The sequence below is a fragment of the Mauremys reevesii genome, linkage group 7 (genome assembly GCF_016161935.1).
Source record: "Mauremys reevesii isolate NIE-2019 linkage group 7, ASM1616193v1, whole genome shotgun sequence".
NCBI classification, from domain to species: Eukaryota; Metazoa; Chordata; order Testudines; family Geoemydidae; genus Mauremys; species Mauremys reevesii.
In genome coordinates this window covers 33,157,344-33,182,458 of record NC_052629.1, presented here as the reverse complement: position 1 = coordinate 33,182,458, position 25,115 = coordinate 33,157,344, and the positions used below count along the sequence as shown (strand labels likewise).

Here is a 25,115-nt window from a genome sequence, read left to right as displayed (position 1 = left end):
CTTCCTTCACCCCCAGACTCCATGTTGCCTTTCTCTCAGGTTCAGTAAACTTTACTTTGAGGGGTAACCCCCAGAAGAATACATTTTAAAGGTTTACTGATCTGCAAAGACAGGGCTGAATCTTAAGTGATTTGAATCAGCCTACCGAGGGAAACAGTGGGGGCGAAGGACCTCTCTGGCTTTAAGATTAAGCTTGATAAGTTTATGGAGGGAATGGTTTGATAGGATAACGTGAATTAGTTAATAGGTCAATAACGTGCGACCACTGGTAATTAGTACCGAGGGTCAATGTTGGGATATTGAAAGTCTTTTTCCTGAGTGTCTGGCTGGAGAGTCTTGCCCGCATGCTCCGGGTTCAGCTGATCGCCATATTTGGGGTCAGGAAGGAATTTTCCTCCAGGGTAGATTGGCAGTGGCCCTGGAGGTTTTTCGCCTTCCTCCGCAGCATGGGGCAGGGGTCGCTTGCTGGAGGATTATCTGCTACTTGAAGTCTTTAAATCAGGATTTGGGGACTTCAACAGCTGAGTCAAGGGAGAGAATTATTTCAGGAGTGGGTGGGTCAGCTTTTCTGGCCTGCATCTTGCGGGAGGTCAGACTAGATGATCATAATGGTCCCTTCTGATCTTAAGTTCTATGATTCTATGAATCAGTATGCAATATTACTGTATTTTGAAAGTGCATAAAGTGATCTCTTTTTCTGAAAGCTAATGACATACTAGTGATTAATATAATTGTGAAATAGTGTTAATACATACATCTGGGAAAAAATGGGTACTTAATGATATTTACAGTTTGAAGTCAAGCACCAGTACTGTTGGAATTAAAGTGAATGTTAATTCCATTTAATGTGGCAAGCTGGTGGGTTTTGGTGTCTCAGAGGAACAAACAAACCTTATTATTTCTTTGAGCTGTCCAGGAGAGGGCTGGACATTACAGAGCACACAGTTTTGGGTAAAAAATCAGGACTTGAAGTGTCGACTAGGCCAAAGTTGTGTCCATTTGATTCCACAATTGACTGTATAGTTTAGTATACACCATGGTTAAAACTGCTCTGATTTGAACTTGGTGGTTGACCTCTGAAGTGGCAGAAACACCTCAAAAGGACACTTGTCTGGATTTTGGGCAATGTTATTCTGAGGTTCTGGAAGTGTTTAAAGGGCATATGTAGAAACTGCTAAATATTCCACAATATTAGAACAGCTTTCACACTGCTGCGTTCTCTAATAATTTCATTTGGAATACGAAATTCCCAACATAGCTCGTTCCATTGCCCTTTCAGCTACCGACAGCCACTGTTCTTCTATCTTAGTCAGTTCCCACGTTTCACTAACATACAGCGTGGCTGGCAGCACTGTTGAATTAAAGATATTTGTATGTGTGGTCTTGTCAGTTCCCCCCCCCCCCCCGCTTCCTTTTGAGGATGTCCTTGATGGAATTAAACGCACACCATCCTGCCGAAATCCTTCGTGAGAGTTCTCCATTCATGGCTTGGCGCATATTAACTTCTTGGCCCAAATATATGTACTGTTCCACTTCAATTTCTTCTCTTGTTACTGTTGTTCTGGCTTTTCGTAAGATGTCTGATCACATGATCCGTTGTAAAACGAAATACATTTTCAGACCGACCTGACTGCTTTTCTTGTCGAGTCTTCGTAGCATGAAAGCTATTGTCATGGAAAGCAGGCCATATAGCACGGTTTACGGACAATAAGTGGACCGCAATCATTACTGAGTGATATCTGAGAGAACAGAAAAGACCACCTGGTTGGCCTCCAAGATGGGAAGATGACATTCTTCTGCACGTTCATCCAAAACGTTTAACAAAGGCAAGAATGTGAGAAGAATGGCAGACGTGTTGTGATTGGCACAGTCTTAATGACAGCTAAAGACCGATCGATCCGGGTCATTAGAACAGCTATACTTTGTCAGACAAATACTTCATCTAACCCCGTATCCTGTCTTCGACATTGGCCAATATGAGGTTCTTCGGCAGGAATTAACAGAACAGGGCAATTATCAATTCCCAGCTTCTGGCAGTTAGCGGCTTAAAACATCCAGAGTTTGCATCTCTGATCATCTTGGCTAATAGCCATCAATGGACCTATTCTCCATGATTTTACCTAATTCTTCTTTTGAACCCAGTTATACTTCTTGCCTTCACAGCATCCCCTGGAAACGAGTTCTACAGGCTGACTGTATGTGTGAAGTACTTCTTTTATTTGTTTTAAACCTGCTGCCTGTTAATTTCATTGGGTGACCCATGGTTCTTGTGTTATCTGAAGAATAAGGAAGTGTTATCTACCCCACTTTGTTCACACCATTCTGATTTCATAGACCTCTATATACTTCTGATGCCATTCTGTGCCCTAAAAAAAAAATCTGTGCACAATATTTTAAAATTCTGCAAACTGTACTCGTTAAATAAATGAGGCTCCAGCATGGCATTAGGGAGCACAGGCCACTGGCTGCATAAAAGTGGGAGATCACTGTGCAGCTCCCCCTGGGACGTGGGCTCAGCAGTGAGACTGAGCCTGCCCCTCTCTGCCAGGTGCACCAGGTGTGGGCAGGCAGGCTCAGCTAGGATCCAAGTGTGGAGGGGCATAGTGTGTGGGGATTCAGGTGTAGGTTGAGAGGGTTCTGTGTGGGGCGGTCTGGATGCAGGTGGCTCAGTGGGGGATCAGTGTGGGCGGTGATCTGGATGCACAGGAGCTTGTTGGGGGTGGTTCTGGGTGCAACAGTAATTGGATTCTGCAGGGGTGTCCAGATGAAGGTGGTTGAAGCTCAGCAGGGGGTGGAGGGGGTCAGAGCTCAGCAGGGGTAAAGTGTGTGGGGGCTCAGTGGGGGTCCAGATGCATCAGGGTGGGGATCTGGGCTTGAGTGGGTTGTCAGGGTGGCTGAGGTGCAGGGGGAGTGCGGCTCATTGGGGGAGGGGGGTGGTTCTGAGTGCAGGTTGGGGGTTAGGCTCAGTGGGTGGGGTCTGGGTATTAGGGGGTCTGGATGCACAGGGGTTGGGCAGATGGAGGAGCAGCTCTCTGTACAGGGATCCCTCCCCCTTCAGCTGCAATGGGCACAGGAAGTGGGGGAATGGGAGGAGGAGTTTGCAGAGCTTCCTTCAGCTGAGGGACAACTCTGGGAGTGGGTCTGACCTGGCCCCAGATGCTGTCCAAGGGAAGAGGAAGTCCCATCCTCACCAGCCCAGCCGGGACTAGCAGTTGAGCCCGGTGCAGGGTAAGAGCCACCAGTCGGGTCTTCCCCAGTCCTGCCTCCTCCCCCACAGTGATTTACTTCTCTGCTGGCTGCCCTGAGCCCACAAAACATAGTGCTGGGGAGGGTCAGAAAGTCTCTCTCTTTTTTTGTTTGTTTGTGAGGAAGCAAAAAATCTGCGGGGGACATAAATTCTGCGCATGCAGAGTGGCAAAAAAATCCCCCAGGAATACCTCTATCTTCCCTTGGAAATGTGCTGACTAAGCTTAATAGTCCCAGTCTTTTTAATCTTTCCCCATCTGGAAGCTGTTCCATACCCCTAATCATTTTTGTTGACCATCTCTGTACCTTTTCCAATTGGGAATGGGAGACAGGGAATGGATCACTTGATTACCTGTTCATTCCCTCTGGGGCACTTGGCATTGGCCACAGTTGGAAGACAGGATACTGGGCTAGATGGACCTTTGGTCTGATGCAGTATGGCCATTCTTATGTTCTAATTACCCCATCTCAAAAAAGATATTCGAATCTGAGCTGCACACCATATTCAAGGTGTTGGTGTACCATATAGTGGCATTATATTTACTGTCTTTTTATAGCTATCCCTTTCCTAATGGTTCCTAACAAACTTTTTTTTTACTGCCACTGCACATCGAGCAGATGTTTTCCGAGAACTTGCCATGGTGACTCCAGGATCTTTATTGAGTGATAACAGCTCATTTAGACCCCATCATTTTGTATATGTAACGGGTTATGTTTTTCCAGTGTGTTACTTTGCATTTATCCACATTAAATTTAATCTGCCATTTTGTTGCCCAGTCACCCAGTTTTGAGATTCTTTGGTAACTCTTCACCGTCAGCTTTGGACTTAACTATCTTGAGTAATTTTGTATCATCGGCAAGTTTTGCCACCTCACTGTTTGCTCCTTTTTCCAGATCATTTATGAATATGTTGATCTTGCACTGGTTCTGCTATAGATCCATGTGGGCCACTGCTATTTACCCGTCTCCATCCTGAGAACTTACCATTTATTCCTTCCCTTTGTTTGCAATTTTTTTTTAACCAGTTACTGATCCAGGAAAGGCTCTTCCCTCTTATCCCATGAGTGCTTACCTTGCTTAAGTGACTTTTTTGCGGGACCTTGTCAAAGGCTTTGTGAAAGTTGAAGTACAATAGCCACTGGATCACCTTTGTCCACATGTTTGTTTGCCCCCTCCTCGAAGAACTCTGATAAATTAGTGAGGCATGATTTTCCTTTACGAAAGCTATATTGACTCTTCCCCCCACAAATCATGTTCATTTATGTATCTGGTAATTCTGTTCTTTACTCTAGTTTCAGCCAATTTGCCTGGTACTGAAGTTAGCCTTACTGGCTTGTAATTGCAAGGATCACCTCTGGAAAGTGGTTTTTGGTGGTTTTTTGATTATTTAAATTGGTGTTACATTAGCTATTCTCCAGTCATCTGGTACAGAAGCTGATTTAAGTGATGGGTTACATACCATAGCTAGCAGTTCTGAAGGAATTCAAATATAGGATTGCAGAACTGTTGGATGAGTCCCATCTGGTCCTGTGCCTTATTACTGTTTAATTTATCAATTTGTTCCAAAATCACCTCTATTGATGCCTCAGGCTGGGGCTGGGACAGTTCCTCAGGCTTATCATCTAAAAAGAATGTCTCAGGTGTGGGAATCTCCCTCACATCCCCAGCAGTGAAGAGTGCTACAGAGAATTAATTTAGCTTCTTCACAATAGTCTTATCTTCCTTGAGTGCTCCTTTAGCACCTCAATCATCCTGTGGGTCCACTGATTGTTTGGCAGGCTTCCTGCTGCTGATGTATTTAAAATTATTTTTGCTGTTAGTTGCTTTTCAAATTCTTTTTTGGCCTGTTTAATTATACTTGATGGTGAGTGGTAGCATTGTTTTCAATAGTCTGTATTCTTTTGATTGCTCTCCCTTCATCCTTCCAGGCTGGAGCTCCTCTTTAGCTAAGGGCTTGACTACACTTGAGAGCTGCAGCGCTGGTGGAGGCTTTCCAGCCCTGCAATTAGTAACTGTCCACACCTGCAAGGCACATCCAGTGCTGCAACTCCCTGGCTGCAGTGCTGGCTGAACACCTGGTCTGCTTGGGGTGTAGCGAGTGCAGCGCTGGTGATCCAGCGCTGCTCATCAAGTGTGGACACACACCAGTGCTGTTATTGGCCTCCAAGGTATTAGCAGATATCCCAGAATACTTTTAACTAAATTACTCTTTGTTTTGTTATGCAGCCTCTCTTTGTTTTGTTGTGAACTCGGTGCTCCGGGAGCTGCTTATCTAAAAAACAAACACAGCTCCTGTTTGCTGTGATCAATCTGTACGTGACTGTGAACAATCAAATGAGATAACCCCTGTGAATGAGGCAGGCAGGGAGTGAGTGTTTGCTTGACAGAGAAACAGCGTGGGCAGAGGGGAGAAAGAGAGTCCATTGGATGCAGGCTGTTTGCAGTTAAGAGTTAAGAGTAAGGGGTCAGGAACATTTTCTGATTTTGCAAGGCAGGAAGCTAACACACAGTGTTGGCTTCAAAAATCCACTCTCTCTCTCCCCTGCTTCCTGTCACACTACACCCCACCCCACACCCCTCTTTTGGAAAGCATGTTGCTGCCACTTGAACGCTGGGATAGCTGCCCATAATGCATCACTCCCAACAGCGCTGCAAATGTGGCCACACACCAGCACTGGTAGCTGTGAGTGTGGCCACACACCAGCGCTGTTCCTAAACTGCTGGATGACCAGCGCTGTAAACTCCCAGCGCTGCAACTCTCAAGTGTAGCCAAGCCCTAACATCTGAAAGTTTGTGTGCACTTGTTGGGATGTTTTTTTTTCTCCTTTTGCCCCAGCCTGTTGTTGGAAACTGTATTTGTGTAAGGTTTGAAAATAAATAAAATACATATAGAAATATAAACTTGTATTATGATGGCTTCTCATGTCTTCAGGCTTGCCATGCTATTTAAATAGTTGGCTTTATTTTTGCAGAATGGAACCAGTTTTGGATAAAGCAACAATTATAAGACCATCCTATATTGCTAGTATTGAGCTATCTCCAAGAAATGGGCCAGTAAATGTTGAGGACCTTAAAGCAGACCTCTCAGATGAATTTTCCCTGGTTTCTTCAAACTTGGATATAAGCCAGGTGAGAATGTTAAACAGTCTACTTTGTTAATTTAAAAAATGAAATTACTTAAATTGTGAAGCATTTATATATCCTGGTTTTTAATGATAAAGCAACAAGCATATCCATACTTCTGTATAAATAAAAGGGAAACATTTTAAATTAGATGCTATAGTAATGAATTCCTGTATTTGTGCCTTGATAGTCCTGTCGTTATGTAGTTTGTTTTGTGTTAATCAAAAAAAAGCCTCTAATTATAAGAGGCTAAATTCTGACATCAGAGGCAGAGACATTCAGAGACGTTGTTTGTTCACGTATATTGATTGGCCTACTTGTTTTCATCGTATTTTGAAGTTAATCTTTTTGCTGGGGACTTTTGATACCAACACAAAGTGATGATTATAAACAATAACTTGCAGGAAATGTTAAAGTCTATAGTTGCCTCCTGTCCTGCCCTAGTAATGCAGAAATTAATTACCAGATACAAAGGATAATATGAGGCATGCAGGTGGCTTTTATTTTCAATTACTACTTGGCCTAAACTGCATAGAATATTTTTGTATACCACAAGAAGTCATTTTAAATATTTTATAAGGTTAAGGTGAATTTCTAGAAGGACCAAAGTACTTGCAGCAATAAATGAATGAATTACGGTAGGGGGGAAGGGACCTGAAATAACTAGTATTTAATATCTTACCATGCTAATTGTCAAACTAGACATTCAGGCTAAATAGCAATGCTATTAATTGAAGGTAACTTTTTTATTTTTATTTTAAGAGGAACAGTTTGGATTCCAAGGAACATATACAAGTTTGCCTTCGTATTAGGCCTTTCACAGCAACTGAAAAAGAAAATGAATCTCAGGTGTGGCTCTTTCTACATAAAACTCAATGTTCTTTTTTACAAAACTTTGTTAGCTAAGATGCAAATGTACAATTTTTCTCCTGAGCTTAAAAATCCATTTTTTTCCTTTTACAGGACTGTGTTTCTATTCAAGACTCAACTAGCATTATATTGAAAGGCCCTAAGAATTCCATGATCTGTCGGCTGAGTGAAAAAAATGTAGGGCAGATGGTGCAGAAATTCACTTTTTCACGAGTAAGCACATGATACTTGAGACAAACTTCATTTTGTAATGTGGAAACTTGTTGACTCTTGCCCTAAACGAGTTTTATTTTGTGGTTTTTTTAATTCTTTTAAAATTGGGAACATTTTATATACACTTAACTGATGAAAAGTGCCTAGATGTAAACTGCTCTTTCTTCCCCACCCCCTAAATGGTCCTTTTTAAAACAACTGAAATTGCCTCTGGCTAATGCTTAGGTATTTGGACCTGAAACAACTCAGGAAGAGTTCTTTGACGGTACTGTGAAACAACCAGTACAAGACTTCTTAGAGGGACACAATCGTCTTATTTTCACTTATGGTGTGACAAATGCTGGAAAAACCTACACGTTCCAAGGTACTATTAACATTTTCTTGAACCATGAAATTACAAAAATCTCTGTGTGTGCAGGCTTCTGAATTAGGCAAATATTATTCAAGTGCCAGAGGTGTGGTATGTTTTTTTATTTTATTTATTTATTTTTAATTTTTGGCCTGTATCCCATTACACATTTATCTGGACTTTGCAACTCTCCCTGAACGTACAGTAAAACTAATAACTGGTAATGCCAACAAAAACACCTCTTTGTAATGGAGAAGCACACATGTATACAATTCAAAATATAAACAGACTATATACACAAGTTAAACTTTTAGTGGTGTACCTCCTCATAAGGTCAAGTAGTAACTATCTATCTGCTGAAAGTGAACGTTGGCTTCAAATAGAGTAATAGAAATTGATCATAATGGGCAGAAAACAGATGTTTTCTGAAATTTGTTTGCACTTAAATGAAACTTTTTCTTTCTAAAAAAACTTTATTTAAAAATCTGAATTTAATACAAAATATGTAAAGGCCCAAATTTATTATAATCTCAATACATTTTAAATAAAAAAATAAATATGCTGAATCCATGAGACTATCAAAAAGTTTTGAATTAAAGGCTGCTTTTCTATAATTTTTTTTCCTCTTTTTTTCTCCCTCTTCTCCCCCCCTTCAACTTTTTGAGGTGAATTTTTGTAAATCTGGCTCAATAGGGCATAGGTGTTCGGAGGTGCTGCTGCACTCCGGCTTGAAGTGATTTCTGTCATACATTTGGTTTGCAGTTCGGTTCAGCACCCCTGCAGTAGGTCAAGTTCTGTATCAATGGCTTGATCCTGTGAGGTCTCAGGTGCAAGAGACTGGTAAAGTCATCTCAAGCATTGGGACCTGGCCTCTAACTCCAAGGGACGCCATCATCTATCTCATAAGGATCATCCACTGAGCCCACCTGGGTGGTCTTACTCCTATTTTATAGTATCTCCTTACCTGAGCTCTGATTGGCTCATTGGAATCTGAATATTTATGATTCCAACCCAACATGGAAACTTACTCTCCAGCTCATGGTAAAACATTGATCTGCCATACCAGCCCATGGTTCTGGGTACTTCAAGAAATGTCCTTGCTCTGTCTCTTTGCAGGTGCTCTCAGACAGATACAAACAAACAGAAATCCATTAATTTCTCAAATGCCTGCCTCAGTTTCTAAAGAAATAAAATGCTGCAGTGCTAAAGTGGGTTATACCAGCTGAAGTCATGGATTGGTTTTTTTTTTTTTCCTGGGGATGGGGTGGTGCAGGGAGTAACAAGGGAGAATGAACAGTGTGTGCAACCAGAAAGGAGCAACACTAGTGTCAAAGCAGTTTATTGTGGGAAGAAGGGACAAGGTTCTTCAGAGTGCAGCCTATAGTGTTGATTTCAGCACCCAGGGACTGGAGGAGGAAAAACCACCATGGCTGCAGTTCGTAAAAAAAGACCATTTTCAGATTATTCTCAAGAAATTCCTGTACCGCTGGGTTTAAAAAAGGAACGTGTGCCAAATGTAAATAGTGCAGCAAAGAGATACAAAGCATGATTGTCAGAATGAAACAACATTATGAAAATGCTCCTCAGAAGGCAATGACTGAAGATGATGATGATGATGATGATGTAGACAAATCTGGATCAATTGGTTAGTAAACATATTTTTGAACCATTCTTATGAACTGTTTACCATGTCTTACTGTGCTAGTAAATAATAAGCACATGTATGAAAATGTAAGTTTGGGTGGATTACTTATGAATTTCAAAATATTTATCAATTAACCTTTTTGTTTAAATTGTTACTGATGGACTTCTGAAACTTTTTTTATATTGAGCAATTTAATCAAACATCCTAAGTGAAGATTTCCTGTTTAAAAGTGAAGTTTTATTAGGCATTTATGAATTTTAGCATTTTAATTTTTTTTTTCAAGCAGTTTGGCATGTTACTAGAGATAATCCTTATTTTGCTATAAAATTGGGTTTAAAATAAATTGATAGAAACAGCTTTGAGGAGGAATATTTCACTTACAATCTTAATAAAATAATAAAGCAGTGCATTGAGTAGTACTCAGTGAGTGAGTAACTTTTTTCGTTATCATTTTTGTTTCAGGGTCCAGTTTATTCATAAGGGGTTATGAACATCCATTATTTGTAATGACTACAACTTCAGAGTCATCTACTGGTACCACCAGTAGTGCTGCAACTAAAAATACACGAGACAGTAACTAACTGTAGTTATCTTTAACCAAAAAATTTCTTCAAGTAAATCCATGGATGAGTTCATAATCAAGACCAGCAAATTCCAGCAATATTCCATAGATGAAAAGATTGCTTAATTCATGTCTTGAACAAGATGAAAGGGAGAATTTCTTGTATACAACTATTTAATTGACATGGTTCAGTCATTACGACCAGGCTACACTCAACCCAGAAAACCAGACATCTCTAAAAGGTTGCTGGATACAGTGTATGAGAAGGAAATCTGAACAGTGTGCAGAAAACATTGATGGAATTTTTAGTTAATTCGAGTCTTGATGGGTATAGCAATGTTCACAATGATCCAGTAATATGTGATTGTGTGATGACAAGATGGGGTTGTCCATCTTACAGAAATGATTAATACATCAGGAAATGCCCATACAGCAGAATACTTAGAAGAAGTAGCAGTAAAAGCTATAACAAAAACAGAAAATCAAGTGTGTAGCTTGGTTGCAGATAATGCTGCAAGTGTAAGAAAGATGAGAAAAAAAATCCAGGAGACAAATCTAGGAAGAGACAATGAAGGGAACCTGAAATGTATTACATGAGTGCAGTGCTTATTTGATTGGGTGGTTTTCTTTGCCAAAGACTTCAGTACTACTCGGGAATAAAGGAAAATGTTGTAACTGCACAATACTTCCATAACAATCACTTTGCTTCAGCTTCTCTGCCCAGAGAAGGAGAATCAAAACTAATTTTTCCCCAGGCTGTATGATGGAATTCAGTGGCTGACTGTTATGAGCTGCTTATTCTGACTACTATTTTTGTCACGATTTTCTTCACAAATTGATGGCACTATCACAGTCAACATCAGACTAAAGAGAATTGTGGAAGATAGGTTTCAGTATATTTCCTTAGCTTTGGGCAAACTGCAGAAAGATGACTACTGTATCACCAATGCAGTCGAAATTTGGAAGGAACTAAAGGAGATACTGAAGAAAGGAAATTGCAGGCAGTAAAGAAGCAGATGTATCAAGCACTTGACCTCATTTTCTTGCTAATAGTCTCAACCCAGTATACTGGGGTAGAAGCCTGACTGCTGAAGAAGATGCTGTTGCAATGACATGGGTATCTAATAATAACCCATTGGTCATGCCAACCATAACAAATTTCAGGACTGGAGGTGAACCATTCAAGCAGTACATGCTTGCAAGTCACACCACTGAATTGAAGGAAGTCCTAGCTAAACTCCTGGAACCAGCATTTAATTGCTAATCCAGCTTTTGAAAACAGCCTCTTCTGCAGGCACAGGGAATATTCATTATTTGGACTAATTCATTGAAAGTTGAGATATTGATGGGGAGTTGAAAAAGCAGGAAAACTTGTGATGTTCTTCCAGTTCATGAATGAATACAAGAAGGGAGGGGATGAGCTGTATTAGTTTTTTAAAATTTGAAAGATAGCCTAAGTAACTTAGATGGGTCATTTTCAAGAGACCTAGACAAGTAGGAACTTTAGCTCCAGTCACTTTCACTTAAGCATATTTGAAAAATTTCCCAGGCTGACCTGACGCTTAGTTTAATTCACTGACTACAGTTAATCTCTCTACTGATAAATCTTCAATACATCATTTAGTCATATTGTGGAACGTGTCTTGATAAGAGAAGTTTGTATGTAAAACATTTCAGGTTTTGTTTAATAAATATTTATATGCTGTTTTGTTTGATTAATTAAATTCTATTTGCCATCCTAATGCGGCTTGACGCAAATGAGTAAAACATTATTTACACCTCTACCTTGATATAACGCTGTCCTCGGGAGCCAAAAAACCTTACTGTGTTATAGGTGAAACCAAACTTGCTTTGATCCACCGGAGCATGCAGCCCCATCCCCCTGGAGCACTGCTTTACCACATTATATCCAAATTTGTGTTATATCGGGTCGTGTTATATCAAGTTAGAGGTGTATTTGGTAAATAAGCAGTATATCATTCGCTATTTTCTAACATACTAAAATGTACAATTAAGTAATTATAAAGCCTAATATTTTCAAATTCTTATTAAATGCATATATAGTTTACCAGCCTAGGTAGCAAAAAGATGTACCAAATCTCATGTAAAGGCACAATTTACTTGTGAATCAACATGTTTAATGGTTATAATAACCAATAAGAGTGCACTTTTTTAAGAAAATACCTGAAGTACAAATGGAAAAGCTGATTACAATTATTTAAATTGACACTTTCCACTTGATTTAAATTTCCTCGATTTAAATCAATCTATGCTGCTCCAATAGTGCAATATTTTTGTACTGTTAACAATCATAATCATTGCAGACCAGCAGATGTCATCCTTTCTTTAGTTCCAGAAATTTTTCTGTAAAAGGAAGGAAAATAGAACATACCTAGTCTTGTGTGAATTCAATCATAGATCATAATTAACAAAACAGCTGTGGCTGCTGTATTAGGTGTTAATTGTCCAGAAATGCCAGGTAGTGACAGCACTATTCTGATTAATCTTCTTCTGCTATGTGAAATTGATTTTTTTATTGAAACAATTAACCAATTGCTTTATTAGCAGTAGTAATCTTTTTACGGATTACTTCCTGAAGAACAGGTGATAGATTATTGTTAATGAACACTGGCAACTCTTCCAGATGGTCATTAATCTCAGGAATTGCTCTTGCTCAAATATGTAACAATTGATTTCAGGATTTCTGTTCTCAAATAGATTACCTGAAAGTTGCAAAAAGTTTAGCAGTGTTAACTTCTGTAGAGTGTTATCTTATGTATTGTAGTGTTTCCAAAAAGCTGCGAAATATAGCAAAGCTCTCAATTCAAAATAGTAAAGTGTATGAGACTGGCAGACAATATGAAAAGTACACCAAATTTAATTTATTCAAGTCATTCTTTTAACTTTACTCCCTAGTATTACAAATAACAGAAGAACTGGAGAAAAGCCTTTTTTCGTTTTGAACTGTATACATAGTGCATTTGATAGTACTTTCTGTATAGTCAGCTTAATGGCTTCCCTCAATGGAGTTAGCCAGCTTGTACTGGTGTCTTGTGAGGGTCTTTCCAACAGCAACAGGGGGACAATTATATCTTAAAAAAAAAATACTGTAAAAACACAATGCTGGAGGTGGGATGGAGAATGGGGGCAGATATGACATTGAAATTCTTTTAAACTGGCTAGATTTCAAGTTAATGATATCCCTATAGATAACCATTCCCTTACAATATCCCAATGAGCAGTAGCCCCAACATAGCCTCTTGGTATCACCACTACTTCTTTATATTTAGTTCAGCTGCCAGCACCAAAGACACAGTTTCTAGGGTAATGCTGCACTTTATGCTTTTAAAAAAAGGTGTATTTAAAATGGACAGTGTGATATACTATACCTGGGGGGAGCATCTTGTAACCCCCATATTCCTCTTTTTTATAATCGTAATCTTACATATAAAGCAGGCCTCGTAAGGTATCCAGGGCAAGGTTATGATCTGCTGAGGGTAATTTCTCTCTCCATATGTATATTAATACATATGAAGTTATGAGAATTGTGTTGTATGGTTGTCACTAAAACATGCTGTAAGTTGGGGAATCAGCCAGATGTTCGCTCCCCAGAGGTAACAGCAAGGAAAGTAACCAACACCCTGGTGGGGTTTCAAACAACCCATTCACAACAATTGTTTAGCAAGGAAGCTACAATTCAATGACTCACCTGCATGAGGCCACACCGGGGAGTTGCTCAACCTTGCCTGGAGACTCACCAGTGCCCCCAGACATGCCTGGACTTTTTTTTCCAAGCACAAAAAACAGACAGACACATTGGGCCCTTCTCCTGCCCCTACCTATGCTGCAAACAATTAAGGGCTTGTCTACACTGGCAATTTACAGCGCTGCAACTTTCTCACTCGGGTGTGAAAAAACACCCCCCCCGAGTGCAGCAAGTTTCAGTACTGTAAATTGGCAGTCTAGACAGTGCACCAGCTATGCCCCTTGTGGAGGTGGGTTTTTTTTTCTTCAGAGCACTGCAACCACTCAAGCCACATGGAAGCACTGCCACAGCAGTGCTTTAGCATTGCCAGTGAAACTAGCCCATAGACACTGAAAAAACAAGACTCCAACAGAGGAGATTGGCCCAGGTTTAAGGAATAAAATCTGTATATTAAGGACTGCAATATTCAGTAGGGGTAGAAACTGCTTAATCTAGATGTTTCCCAGTCTAACAGAGTTGAGAGTTTAGACTGCGTGCTTATCTTTTTATTTCTTTTGGTAACTAACTCTGACTTTTTGCCTATCACTTAAAATCTCTTTTATAGTAAATACATTGGTTTAATTGTTTATCTTTACCAGTGAGTTTGTATGAAGTGTGTGGCAAATCTGTCAGGTTTTGTAAAGGTTGGTGTATATCCACTTTTCATTGCTGAAGTGGTGAACCAACTAATAAATCTGCACTGCCCATCTTGAGCAGTGCAAGATGGTATATTCCTGAGGTACAGTGCTGGGAGCTGGAGGGATTTGGCTTTAGTGCCTTTCTCTGTGTGATTCATGAGTGGCTCTGGGAGCACTCATGCAATCTAGCTGGGTGTGTGGGGCTCCACATGCTGTTGCGCTGAGTGACTACAGTGGCTGGAAGGGCTTGCTGCTGGCCACTAGTAAGGCACTGTGAGAGACAGCCCAGGCTGGAGAGAGTTAAGCGGTCCCACAGTCCTGGGCTGCACCCCGGAGATCCTGTCAGTTCAAAGAATTCTAACACTACAAAGTGCCTTTTAGTCACAGGTCATGAATGCAAGGTGCTTGTGAAAGAGAAGGGGTGTGAAACCATAGTGCAGGTAAGTGGAGTAAAATGTCTTCCAGATTGCTTTGCCCGCACACATGTATTCTTGCCTTCTGCTTTAGTCAGACTCTCCTGAGCAAAGACTCTCTGTTAATCACACTGTCACACAGTGTTACGGTTTTGAGACTTAGGTAAATTGCCACCAGAGAGAGAAATATTATTATTTTGTCAAAGAGAAGAAGTCAGTTAAAACAGTTGCTAAAATGGTCCAGCAGTGCTGTACCTATGTTGAGGAGATTACAGACCTTCCAATCAAACTGCGATTAATAGACACACTGCGTATGGTAACAGAAGGAAAGATATACGTGGAAATTGAGCGTGCTTGTCTTAAAAATACACTTGCAACAATAAAAGAGAGAGAAATGAGATCACTTGTTTAAGTTATGTTACTTCCTGTCTGGAGGCAGGACACTCCATCTTTTACATGTTACACTTACCAAGTGTACTTGGAGAGAAGTTGTAGTGGGTAAACCTCCCTCCTTGGTCAAGTAAGAAAATAAAAGGTACTGTGACCTGAGCTGCTGTTCTGAGTTTGATAGTTAATGCCATGGTCTTATTTTCCCCTTCAAGTATTATCAATATAATTTCTCACTTTTGGTCTACGTCTGCTAATTGGCTTACATGACCATCCCCTCTAATCACTGAATGTTCATGCCAAAGGGCATATGGGGAGAACAAGGGAAATATCTGTATTGATATATAATTTGGTTTACCTGCTTGATTCTGTCTGACTAAACAGTGAATTAAAAGGCATGGTTAGGAAGAGCAAGCAAGAACAAAAAATAGATGATCTCTCAGGGTAAACAATTACTAAGGAATAATGGGTGGGCATCCAAGTGGGAAGAGATTCCTTTCAGGCATCAACAAAAAATTACACAGTTGTATTATCAGCGCCAGAGCCTAGAGATCAAAAGGACCATAAACAGTTAATTCCGAGGGAGGGGAGTTGCCAGCTGCTGTTGGAGCTTAGATGCTGCTAGTGAGGGCTTATAAGGACTGTTTGCTGTGATCAATCTGTGAACAATCAAATGAGATCCTCATCTAAAACAAACATAGCTCCTGTTTGCTGTGATCATCTGTACCTGGCTGTAAACAATCAAAAGCAGGCATGAGAGACAGAGGCAGAGAATGCAGGAGGGCAGTCTGTCTCTGCCTGAGGTGAAGGATGGGGTTGCAGGTAGGAGGGAGAGAATCCGGGGTAAGTGGAACCTTCATAAACTTGCAAGGAAAGGATAAAGTGTAGGTAAGACCAGATGTGTAATAGCTTTTGTTGTCTTTATCCATCCAAAGAGAAATGAGTTAACATCCATGAAGCTGTTTTGAGTTGCTTTAATCAGTCACTGGTCAGAGTCTACTGGACAGAAGTTTCTTGCAGGTGCCAAATACAATTGGACCTGTTGGGTTAACACAGTTGGAAACAAGGGGGGCAGCAACCCAGATAGTCAGTCCAACCAAGATTGAATTGTGGGCTTCTACGCTTGAGAGAAGTGAAGCCTGTTGCCTGAAGGTGCACTTGAGGGACTACAAAGGTATTTAAGGTGCAGCTTGCCTTGTAACTATGATGGCATATGAGGGGGGAGTGACCCCTACTTCCTTTTTACTGCCTGAAGGGAAAGATGAGTTCTAACTTTTTCACCAATGTCTTGCTTTCCAAGAGCGTACAGGGCCTTGATATAGCTCTTGTATTTTGATTACAGGGACAGAAGCTGACATTGGTATTCTGCCAAGAACTATGGATATGTTGTTTAAAAGCATTCATGGCAAACTGTATCCAGATATGGATTTCAAACCCCTTCGATGTAGAGATTATATAAGGCTGACTAAAGAACAAGTGAGAGAAGAAATTGCTGTTAAAAATTCAATACTTCGTCTAATGAAAGAGGTATGGCAGAACTTTTTGTATGGCGCACGTGCACACAGCATATGTGTATACACACTTACTGAGTTTGTAAGGCTGATCTTCTTTTCATGACAATAAGGTGAGGCAGCAGTCAAACATGGATGTGGCTAAATGTTTGCATATGGAAACTTGTAGAAATGAAAAGGAAGACTTTTGGAACAGGAAGATGGGATTTGGTATAAAGAGTGGATTGAAATGGGTTTTCTGATGGAGCTTCACCTAATTATTCCTGCCTTTGCTGCTGTTCTGCCCTGGAGTATAGCGAAGCAGCACGGTATTCTTGGGTTGTGGTATGAAAAAAGTTATCTGGAATGCTGACGTTCCAGAGTGGCCTAGTCTTCTGTTAACATAAACATCAAATAGCTGAGTGACTTGAAATGTAAATGGCATCTATCATGATATAGAAACAAAATTCTAAAGTGCATGGAACATCTCAAATAAAAATGAATAGGAGATGGGAAGTTGGGACTACCTGGAGAGGGTTGCCCTTTCTTTATAAAGGCAGATTGAAAATTAACCCAAATAAATGCCAAGCTGTCCTCTGGGTATTCTAGTGGTGGTACTTTTTGGTGAGATGGAGCACATTTATTGTGTGATCTTTAACCTGAGTTAAAAGCAAAGCTTTCCAGTAAAATCTCTTAAATGTGATTACAAACTTGTATAAAGAGAGCACAGAAAATAATCAAAGATGTTTTAAACTAAAACATTGATTAGGAGATTACAGGCAAAAATCTTAAGTTAAAAAAGAGTTCCAGCATATGGATTCTTATATTTCAGGCAGCACCTAACAAATTTTAAAGACGTCAGAAAAGTACATGTATGTTTCTGCTTACGTTTTTGAATCTGGGTGGGGGAGCAGTTAATAGGGTAGAGGAAAGTACCAGACACAGGTTGGTGAAGGAGAGAAAATAGAATAGGCTGGGGAGAGATGTCTTGTAACCCATACTTGGTGGTTGAAATCGTGGCCCCACTGAAAAACTGCCGTTTGTCAGTGGGGCCAGGATTTTGCCTGTGTGTATAAAGTTAAAAATCCTCTTTGAAGTTTTAGTAATATAACCACTTGGCTTTTGTGGCTGTTGCATGAATCAGTTGATGGGATCTCAGCTTATCATGGGCATATAAAGAACCTCATTTTTAATCCATGTTATTTTCTTTTGAAGGTACACTGTACTTGCATTTATAGTTCTTGGTAAATTAATTCAATTTCTGCTATTTGCAGCCATACTATGTGTGTTACCATTACAAAACTGGATATTGGAAGTATACATAAACTTAAGTATTAGCAGTAGGAGTTCCTCTTCCTTTGATTTACAAGTATAAGTTTAGCAAAAAATGGTACCCCATAGTCTTTGGAATCTAATTTTTTAATTTCAGCTTGAAACAGACTTTAGCATGGTCTCTTAATAGGATATGTGGTGATACAATCATTTAGCTAAGCTCTTCAAGTGAGCATTCTAGTTTTTTGTTGCTGTTCCAAGCTTGTTAGTTTGACATGCCGCTCATTTGAAATTTGGAGATGCTGTTCTCTAGTCTTGTGACATTAACAGCCACTGGAAACTTCATGTGGCCAGTAAACTTTTATTGGCGTATTGTAGCTAAAATTGATTGGCCTTTAGTGGGGCAGTAGTACTATGTTACAAAATTGATGGATTTAAATACCTATTATTATTTTATTGACCATGACATAATAAGGACAAAATATTTTAAAATCAATCTTTGTTCCTTCTTTTATAGGTAGACTCTCAAAACAGCATAAACAATCACAGCAAAACTTCAGAATCATCTGAAGGTATGTTCTATATTAAAACCATTTAATTCCCCTGCCCCCTTCTTTTATTTAAGAGGCTGAGGGCCATTCTCTAGATCAGTGATTCACTTCGAGCTCAGGTTTCTGGTAGTTGAAAGTGTTTGTCATTTGACAGCAGATGGGCTGTGTGAAACAAATTGGTCTGTATATAGTTTCTTGTGGATGGGTCTCATGACCAGTGACTTCCCTACACCCCCCCCCCAGGGGGGGTGTACACCCCCCCTGAATTTTCCCAACACCCCCCAGTTTTGTGAGCTAGTTACATACCAATTTAGTGACTGTTTGGAAATCTGAATTTAAACTGAAACATTAATACACACTTTAAAAGCTTATACAGTGTATGATACACATATTTTATCTGAAAAAGTATAATAGATTTGGAAAGTATGAACAAACTAGCTTCCTTATACAGCTGTTTTTTATGATGTCAGTGCATTCATTTCGGTGATGTTGGCCAACCTAATAATTTCAAATGATAGTTCTCCCTGACAGCTAAGGCTTCAGGGCCAGATTATATTTACATTCACACCTAATCTATCTAGGTATCCAGCAAACAGAGCTGTGTTGTCCAAGTGATAGATTTTGGCTGGGGTTGGGTTACAAACCACTTGAATGTGGGGGGAAGAGGGGATGAAATGTTGTTCTTATTGTATGAGTAAAGGGCAGTAGAACTGTACTTAGTCTGTGATGATTTGAAGGCATCAAGAGAGAGGGTGGGGTCCTGTCCCTCTCCACTGTTTAAAGACAGAGCTGATTAGGCTCCATAGATAGTCTCCTGTTCTGTTAAGTGACCACTGCAGCTGAAATCACTGACAATCAGGTCTAAGTGCTTAGTCCTGTTGTGGGGACAGTGTTCCTGTGGGGACAGTGTTTCTGTGGAAGAGACGGCCCAGCCTGCACTAGCAGTGAGGTTCCCACACTGAAATCACTGAGAGCTGGTGGGACCTCAAGAGACCAACTCGCAGAGGTCACAGTGGTAGGTGACAGCAGAAGGTGACTGTGCAGGGCCGTTGGCAACAGAGTGGTGGAGTGAACGGTGGCACAACGAACAGCCATGGCCAGAGCGAACTGTGCCTTTTTGTCCCCCACCTGGAAGGTGTACTCACGTGAAAGCACCTCTGAACTCTGAGTCTCCACTGACCAAGGACAACACCGGTGAGTGGAGTGCGGTGGAGGGAAAAGTGAGGGGCAGGTTAAATAAACATTTGTTTGTTGGACTATATTTTAGTCACTTTGCTCCAGAATGCTGTATTTGTGACTGGGAATAGAAACTTATATAAATATGTTTCCCAGCAGGCCAAGATTTTTAAAATGCAGTATTTGCCAAGGTTGTTATCTCACATTGTTGCTATCTTGGGAGGTCATTAGTACAGAAACTCCCCAACATAAACATTTTTATTATAATTAATTTTTACATAAGAATGGTCATACTGGGTCAGCCCCATGGTCCATATAGCCCAGTACCCTGTCTTACAACAGTGGTCAAGGCCAGGTGCTTCAGAGGGAATGAACAGAACAGGGAATCATCAAGTGATCCATCCCATGTTGCCCATTCCCAGCTTCTGGCAAACAGGCTAGGGACACTCAGAGCATGGCGTTGCATCCCTCTCATCCTGGCTTATAGCCACAGATGGACCTGTTCTCCAGGAATTTATCTAGTTCTTTTTAAAATCCTGTTCTAGTTTTGGTCTTCACAGCATCCCCTGGCAAAGAGTTCCCTGGGTTGACTTTATATTTTGTGAAGAAATACTTCCTTTTGTTTTTTTAAAATCTGCTGCCTATTAATTTCATTGGGTGACTGCTAGTTCTTGTGTTATGTGAAGGATTAAATTAAATTTCCTTATTCACTTTCTTCGCACCAGTCAAGATTTTGTAGACCTCTATCATATCCCCATTAGTCATCTCTTTTCTAAGCTGAAAATTCCCAGTCACTTTAATCGCTCCTCCTGTTTCACACCCCTCATCATTTTAGTTGCCCATCTCTGTACCTTTTCCAATTCCAATATATATTTTTTAGGATGGGTGACCAGATCTACACACACTATTCAAGGTGTGCACGTACCATGGATTTATATAGAGGCAATATGATGTTTTCTGTCTTATTATCTACCCCTTCCTTAACGATTGCTTGCTTTTGTGACTGTTGCTGCACATGGAGTGGATGTTTTCAGAGATCTATCCACAATGACTCCAAGATCTCTTCCTTGAGTGTTAACAGCTAATTCAGATGCCATCATTTTGTATGTATAGTTGAGATTGCTTTCCAATGTGCATTACTTTGCATTTATCAACATTGAATTTAATTTGCCATTTTGTTGCCCAGTCACCCAGTTTTGTGAGATCCCTTTGTAGCTCTTCGCAGTCTGCCTGGGACTTAACTATCTTGAATAGTTTTGTATCATCTGCAAATTTTGCCACCTCACTGTTTACCCATTTTTCCACATGAATATGTTGAACAGCACTGGTCCCAGTACTGACCCCTCAAGGATACCACTATTTATCTCTCTCCATTCTGAAAACTGATAATTTATTCCTACCCTTTGTTTCCCATCTTTTAACCAATTACTGATCCATTAGAGGACTTTCCTCTTACCCCATGATGGCTTACTTTTCAAAAGTCAATTTAAATTAAATACTTTTTTTAAAAATGTATATTTTTTTAGAAATCTAGACCTGTTATGTGTTTTGGTGTAACTTGCATTATTCTTATGTTAAATTTGCATAATCCTAACAAAATATTTACTTTATTCATATCTTTTTTATATATCTCATTGGTCCTGACATTCCCCCCTGTAAATTCGAACACCCCCCCTAATTTCAATTCCTGGGGAAACCACTGCTCATGACACAAACCGCTCCAATTGTTAGACTTGTCAGAGAGGCCAAAGATAAAGTTGGTAGGAAGACTGCAGTACTCATCTACGTCTGAATTAAGGCAGACTGCAGAGTAGGATGTGGCTGTGGTAGGGGGGGAACTTGTCCTGCTGGTAATGGTGGTATTTCTAGTGCTGTCATCCTAGCAACTCTTATGAGCACTTAGTTTATAATTAAATTTATTCTATGAGGGGGGGAAATCCAAAATAAGCCCCATAGATATATCAAATAATATTCTCAATGTTTTTTTTTAAAAGGGAAGATTTTAAAAGTAGTGTTTAAATTAACAAATATGTTCTGAAGATGTTAGTCTTTGAGAGAGTTCAAGTATATAATAAAACTTGTTTAAAACTTGGTATTAAACCAATTATTGTCGCTGAATAAGAGCAGGTGAGCTTCAGTGATTGTCATGATAAATGTAGTGTAGGTAGGTAGAGATTCACAGTTGACCAAAAGTTATTTGCTTATTGATCACAATAGCTTCTTACTGTTGTAAAGTAGTCTGATCTGAATCCAAGTTCATATTTTGTAATATCTAATTAGTCAATTCTGTGCTGAGATATAACTTGAGCTAAAAGTTAATTATCATATTGCTTTAAAGGCTTCATTTGAGCAGGGCATTTGTGTAATTGAATAAATGTTTTGGCAGACTTGGAAGAACTCCTAAAAGAACCTGAACAACCTAACACAAGCATGGCAAGCTACATGAAATTTTCTGTTTGGGTTTCCTTTTGTGAGATTTACAATGAGTGCATTTATGACTTACTACTCCCAGTGTCAAATGACAAGAAAAGAAGGGTGCTACGTCTTGCTCAAGACATCAAAGGTTGCTCTTATGTAAAAGGTAACTGACATACCACTTATTATGCTGGTTATGATAACTTGTTTGAATTTCAGGTGTATTCATCCTGGTGCCAGCACTGAAGAATGTGAATTAACTTTGTAGTAGGATAAGGAATGTCTTTACCTTGAGTATCAAGCGTGAGTAATCCATTCTGAAAATGGCAATGTTTCCAAGTTTTCACTCCCCCCAAATTTAAAGTGCTTGTGTATGTGTACATATGTGCATGCACTTTATTAGAAGGTCTTCCAGAATGTTCCCCTAACTTCCAGAGTGCACTTCCTAGGGTCCTGTATCCCATTCCGTAATTTTCTCTGTAGAAAATTCTTTTCCCCAAGTCTATATTTTTTTCCTAATACCATGAATGTTAGAAACAAAACTGAAGAAAGGTGTTTGGTTTTACATAGTATCTTTTTTTTGTTGTTGTTTTGAACAAAAGAATTCCAGAGACAGTTCTGCTTTTTGATAAGTATAGGAAGAGTCTCATACCATGTAATATCTCTGTCTGGTGAAAGCTCAGCCGCACAACTATAATAGCTTCCTTCTTGAGGGAAGCCTATGTCTTCAAATCTCTCAAGCTACACTGATCACAACTAGGTTGAATTATTCATGGAAATTCGACAAGGGCTGACTTGCCTGCATAAGTTTTTTGTGACCTCCATGCAGGCAAATAGACCTAACCAGGTCCAGTTTAGAAGGCCCAATAAGGGTTTGTGGGTGTTGGGCATGATGGTGGTGTTAGCCTGAGTCAGTTGACATGGACTATCCATGGGTTTTTAATTGCAGAATAGATGTACTGTTAAGGGCTGAAGCTATACTTTGCAAAGGGGGTGGAAAAAAAAGTTAAGGGGCTGTTTAACCGCAGTGTAGATGTTTTGGGCTCGGGCTGGAACCTGGGCTCTAGGTCCCTGCGAGGTAGGAGGGTCTGTCCAAACAGCTACGCTGCAGTTAAACAGCCTCTTAGCCCAAGCCCAAGTCAGTTGGCCTGTGCAAGCTGCAGGTGCCTAATTGCAGTGTAGACCTACCTTAAAAAGTTAGTTAAACTGGTGTACATGCCATTTAGCTACTTCCTATCTACAGAGATTCTAAACATTCATTTTATACAGGATCAGAAAAAGTCTTACAGCTATGTCTTAGTACATAGCATTACACTGAGGACTACATCAACTCAAGAATACAAGGCTGCATAAACTAAACAAAAAACAAAATTTGGTCTAACTTTATTTTTATTTTTTTTTTGGTCACAATCCAGTATTACTTTGAGAGCTATTGCTGGCTAATTTTATTGTATTTTTTCCATGTTTTTAATTAACAGAAGTTACCATCTTAATATTGCTTGAAGTTCTCTTGTGGTGATTTCAGGTACAAGAACTGTTGTGTTTATCAATATGGGTTTCATTATTTTGTAGACTCAAAATACTGATCAATGACTTTTTTCAGTAAGATTGATTCAATTGATTGCAGAGAGTTGTCAAATGTGATTGCCGTTTTCACAAGAGGGCATGCTAAAGCAGAAACGCAGTCTAAATGAAAGTAGTATTCTAGTGCTAATCAAGATATATGTATTAATGTATGGCCCATGAAATATGAAATCTTGGTATTTCCTTTCAAGATCTGCAGTGGATTCAGGTTTCTGATTCAAAAGAAGCTTTTAAACTTCTGAAGCTCGGGTTGAAGCACCAGAGTATTGCTTGCACAAAACTGAATACTTACTCCAGTAGAAGGTGAGAGAACTGTTATTGATATTGTTCAATATAGGGTAGTAGAATACACAAACCACACTGAGCAATTTTTAAAATCTCTGTGGAGCTTGTGTTGATGGGAGAGTCCAGACCTTTTAGATTCCGGATTTGACCTACTTTAATGGTGAACAAAAACTGCAATTTTTGCTCAAATCTTGCAATAAGATTGACCTACATAAGAATTGAATACCTTTTGCTGAAATGCCTTCCTTGAAGGTAAGACATTTAGCTGTTAAGTTTGTTTGCCTTTATATTCCAGTCTCATTTGGGGTTTGAAAAGTCCTCGGGCTTCTAATAATAAATAGAATGTTGGGTATGGGGTAGTCTGCTACTTTGCCTGTTTAAGCAATTAAAAAAAGACTGCATTTAGATCTCAAGTGTGTGTATGCGCGCACACGCACACGATGTAACATGAAAATTTACCTTATCTTCAGTCATGAAATTCTCTCCCCACAGGCATTATAGAGACTAAAATGTTTTTTGTTTTTAAGTAGTGTTGAAATTAGACTAGTGTGTTTTTTTTTAAATTTGTATCTATCTTTTAGTCACAGCATATTCACTGTTAAAATGTTAAAGATTGAAGATTCCGAAGCACCTAATGTAACACGAGTCAGTGAGTAAGTGATTGTGTTTATTTCAAAGCTAACACTACTTTTGCTGACTTCAAAACGCTTGAAAAGCAAAATAACTATTAATCTGTATTTTCAGATTGGCGCTCTGTGATCTTGCTGGCTCAGAGAGATGCACCAAGACGCGCAATGAAGGTGATAGATTGAAAGAGAGTGGAAATATTAACACCTCTCTACTGATTCTAGGCAAATGCATCAATGCACTCAAGAACAGTCAACAGTCAAAGTAGGTGCTATACCTTTAGCTGTTCTATAAAGCCACAAAAAATTATCTTTCTACAACATGTAGCACAAATGTTAACTGTAGTTACAGTAGAAAAAGCAGTTTGATAAATTTTCCACTCTTCAGCCCAAATGTGCAAAATTTCTGGGAAGTCTGATTAAACACACTAAGGAGTAGTTTTTTGAAAATGTAGCAGTTAATACACTTTTCAGACATTTTGCTATTCATTCTGATTATTCAAAATTTGTAGGAATTTGAATAAA

At 39.6% G+C, this 25,115-nt stretch overlaps 1 protein-coding gene across 4 annotated transcripts in view; it reads left to right on the top strand.

The window, feature by feature from the left end:
• The window catches only part of KIF20B (kinesin family member 20B), an 84,004-nt gene that overhangs the window by 5,052 nt on the left and 53,837 nt on the right, over positions 1 to 25,115 (top strand). For all 4 annotated transcript variants that reach the window (XM_039481902.1, XM_039481899.1, XM_039481901.1 and 1 more), the window contains exons 2-11: positions 6,219 to 6,375; positions 7,132 to 7,218; positions 7,333 to 7,452; positions 7,678 to 7,816; positions 16,534 to 16,718; positions 18,471 to 18,525; positions 22,067 to 22,261; positions 23,871 to 23,982; positions 24,546 to 24,617; positions 24,709 to 24,855. In XM_039481902.1, the coding sequence (XP_039337836.1) occupies positions 6,220 to 6,375; positions 7,132 to 7,218; positions 7,333 to 7,452; positions 7,678 to 7,816; positions 16,534 to 16,718; positions 18,471 to 18,525; positions 22,067 to 22,261; positions 23,871 to 23,982; positions 24,546 to 24,617; positions 24,709 to 24,855 (1,268 nt within the window). In that variant the 5' untranslated portion in view covers position 6,219. The remainder of the gene's footprint in view (positions 1 to 6,218; positions 6,376 to 7,131; positions 7,219 to 7,332; positions 7,453 to 7,677; positions 7,817 to 16,533; positions 16,719 to 18,470; positions 18,526 to 22,066; positions 22,262 to 23,870; positions 23,983 to 24,545; positions 24,618 to 24,708; positions 24,856 to 25,115) is intronic.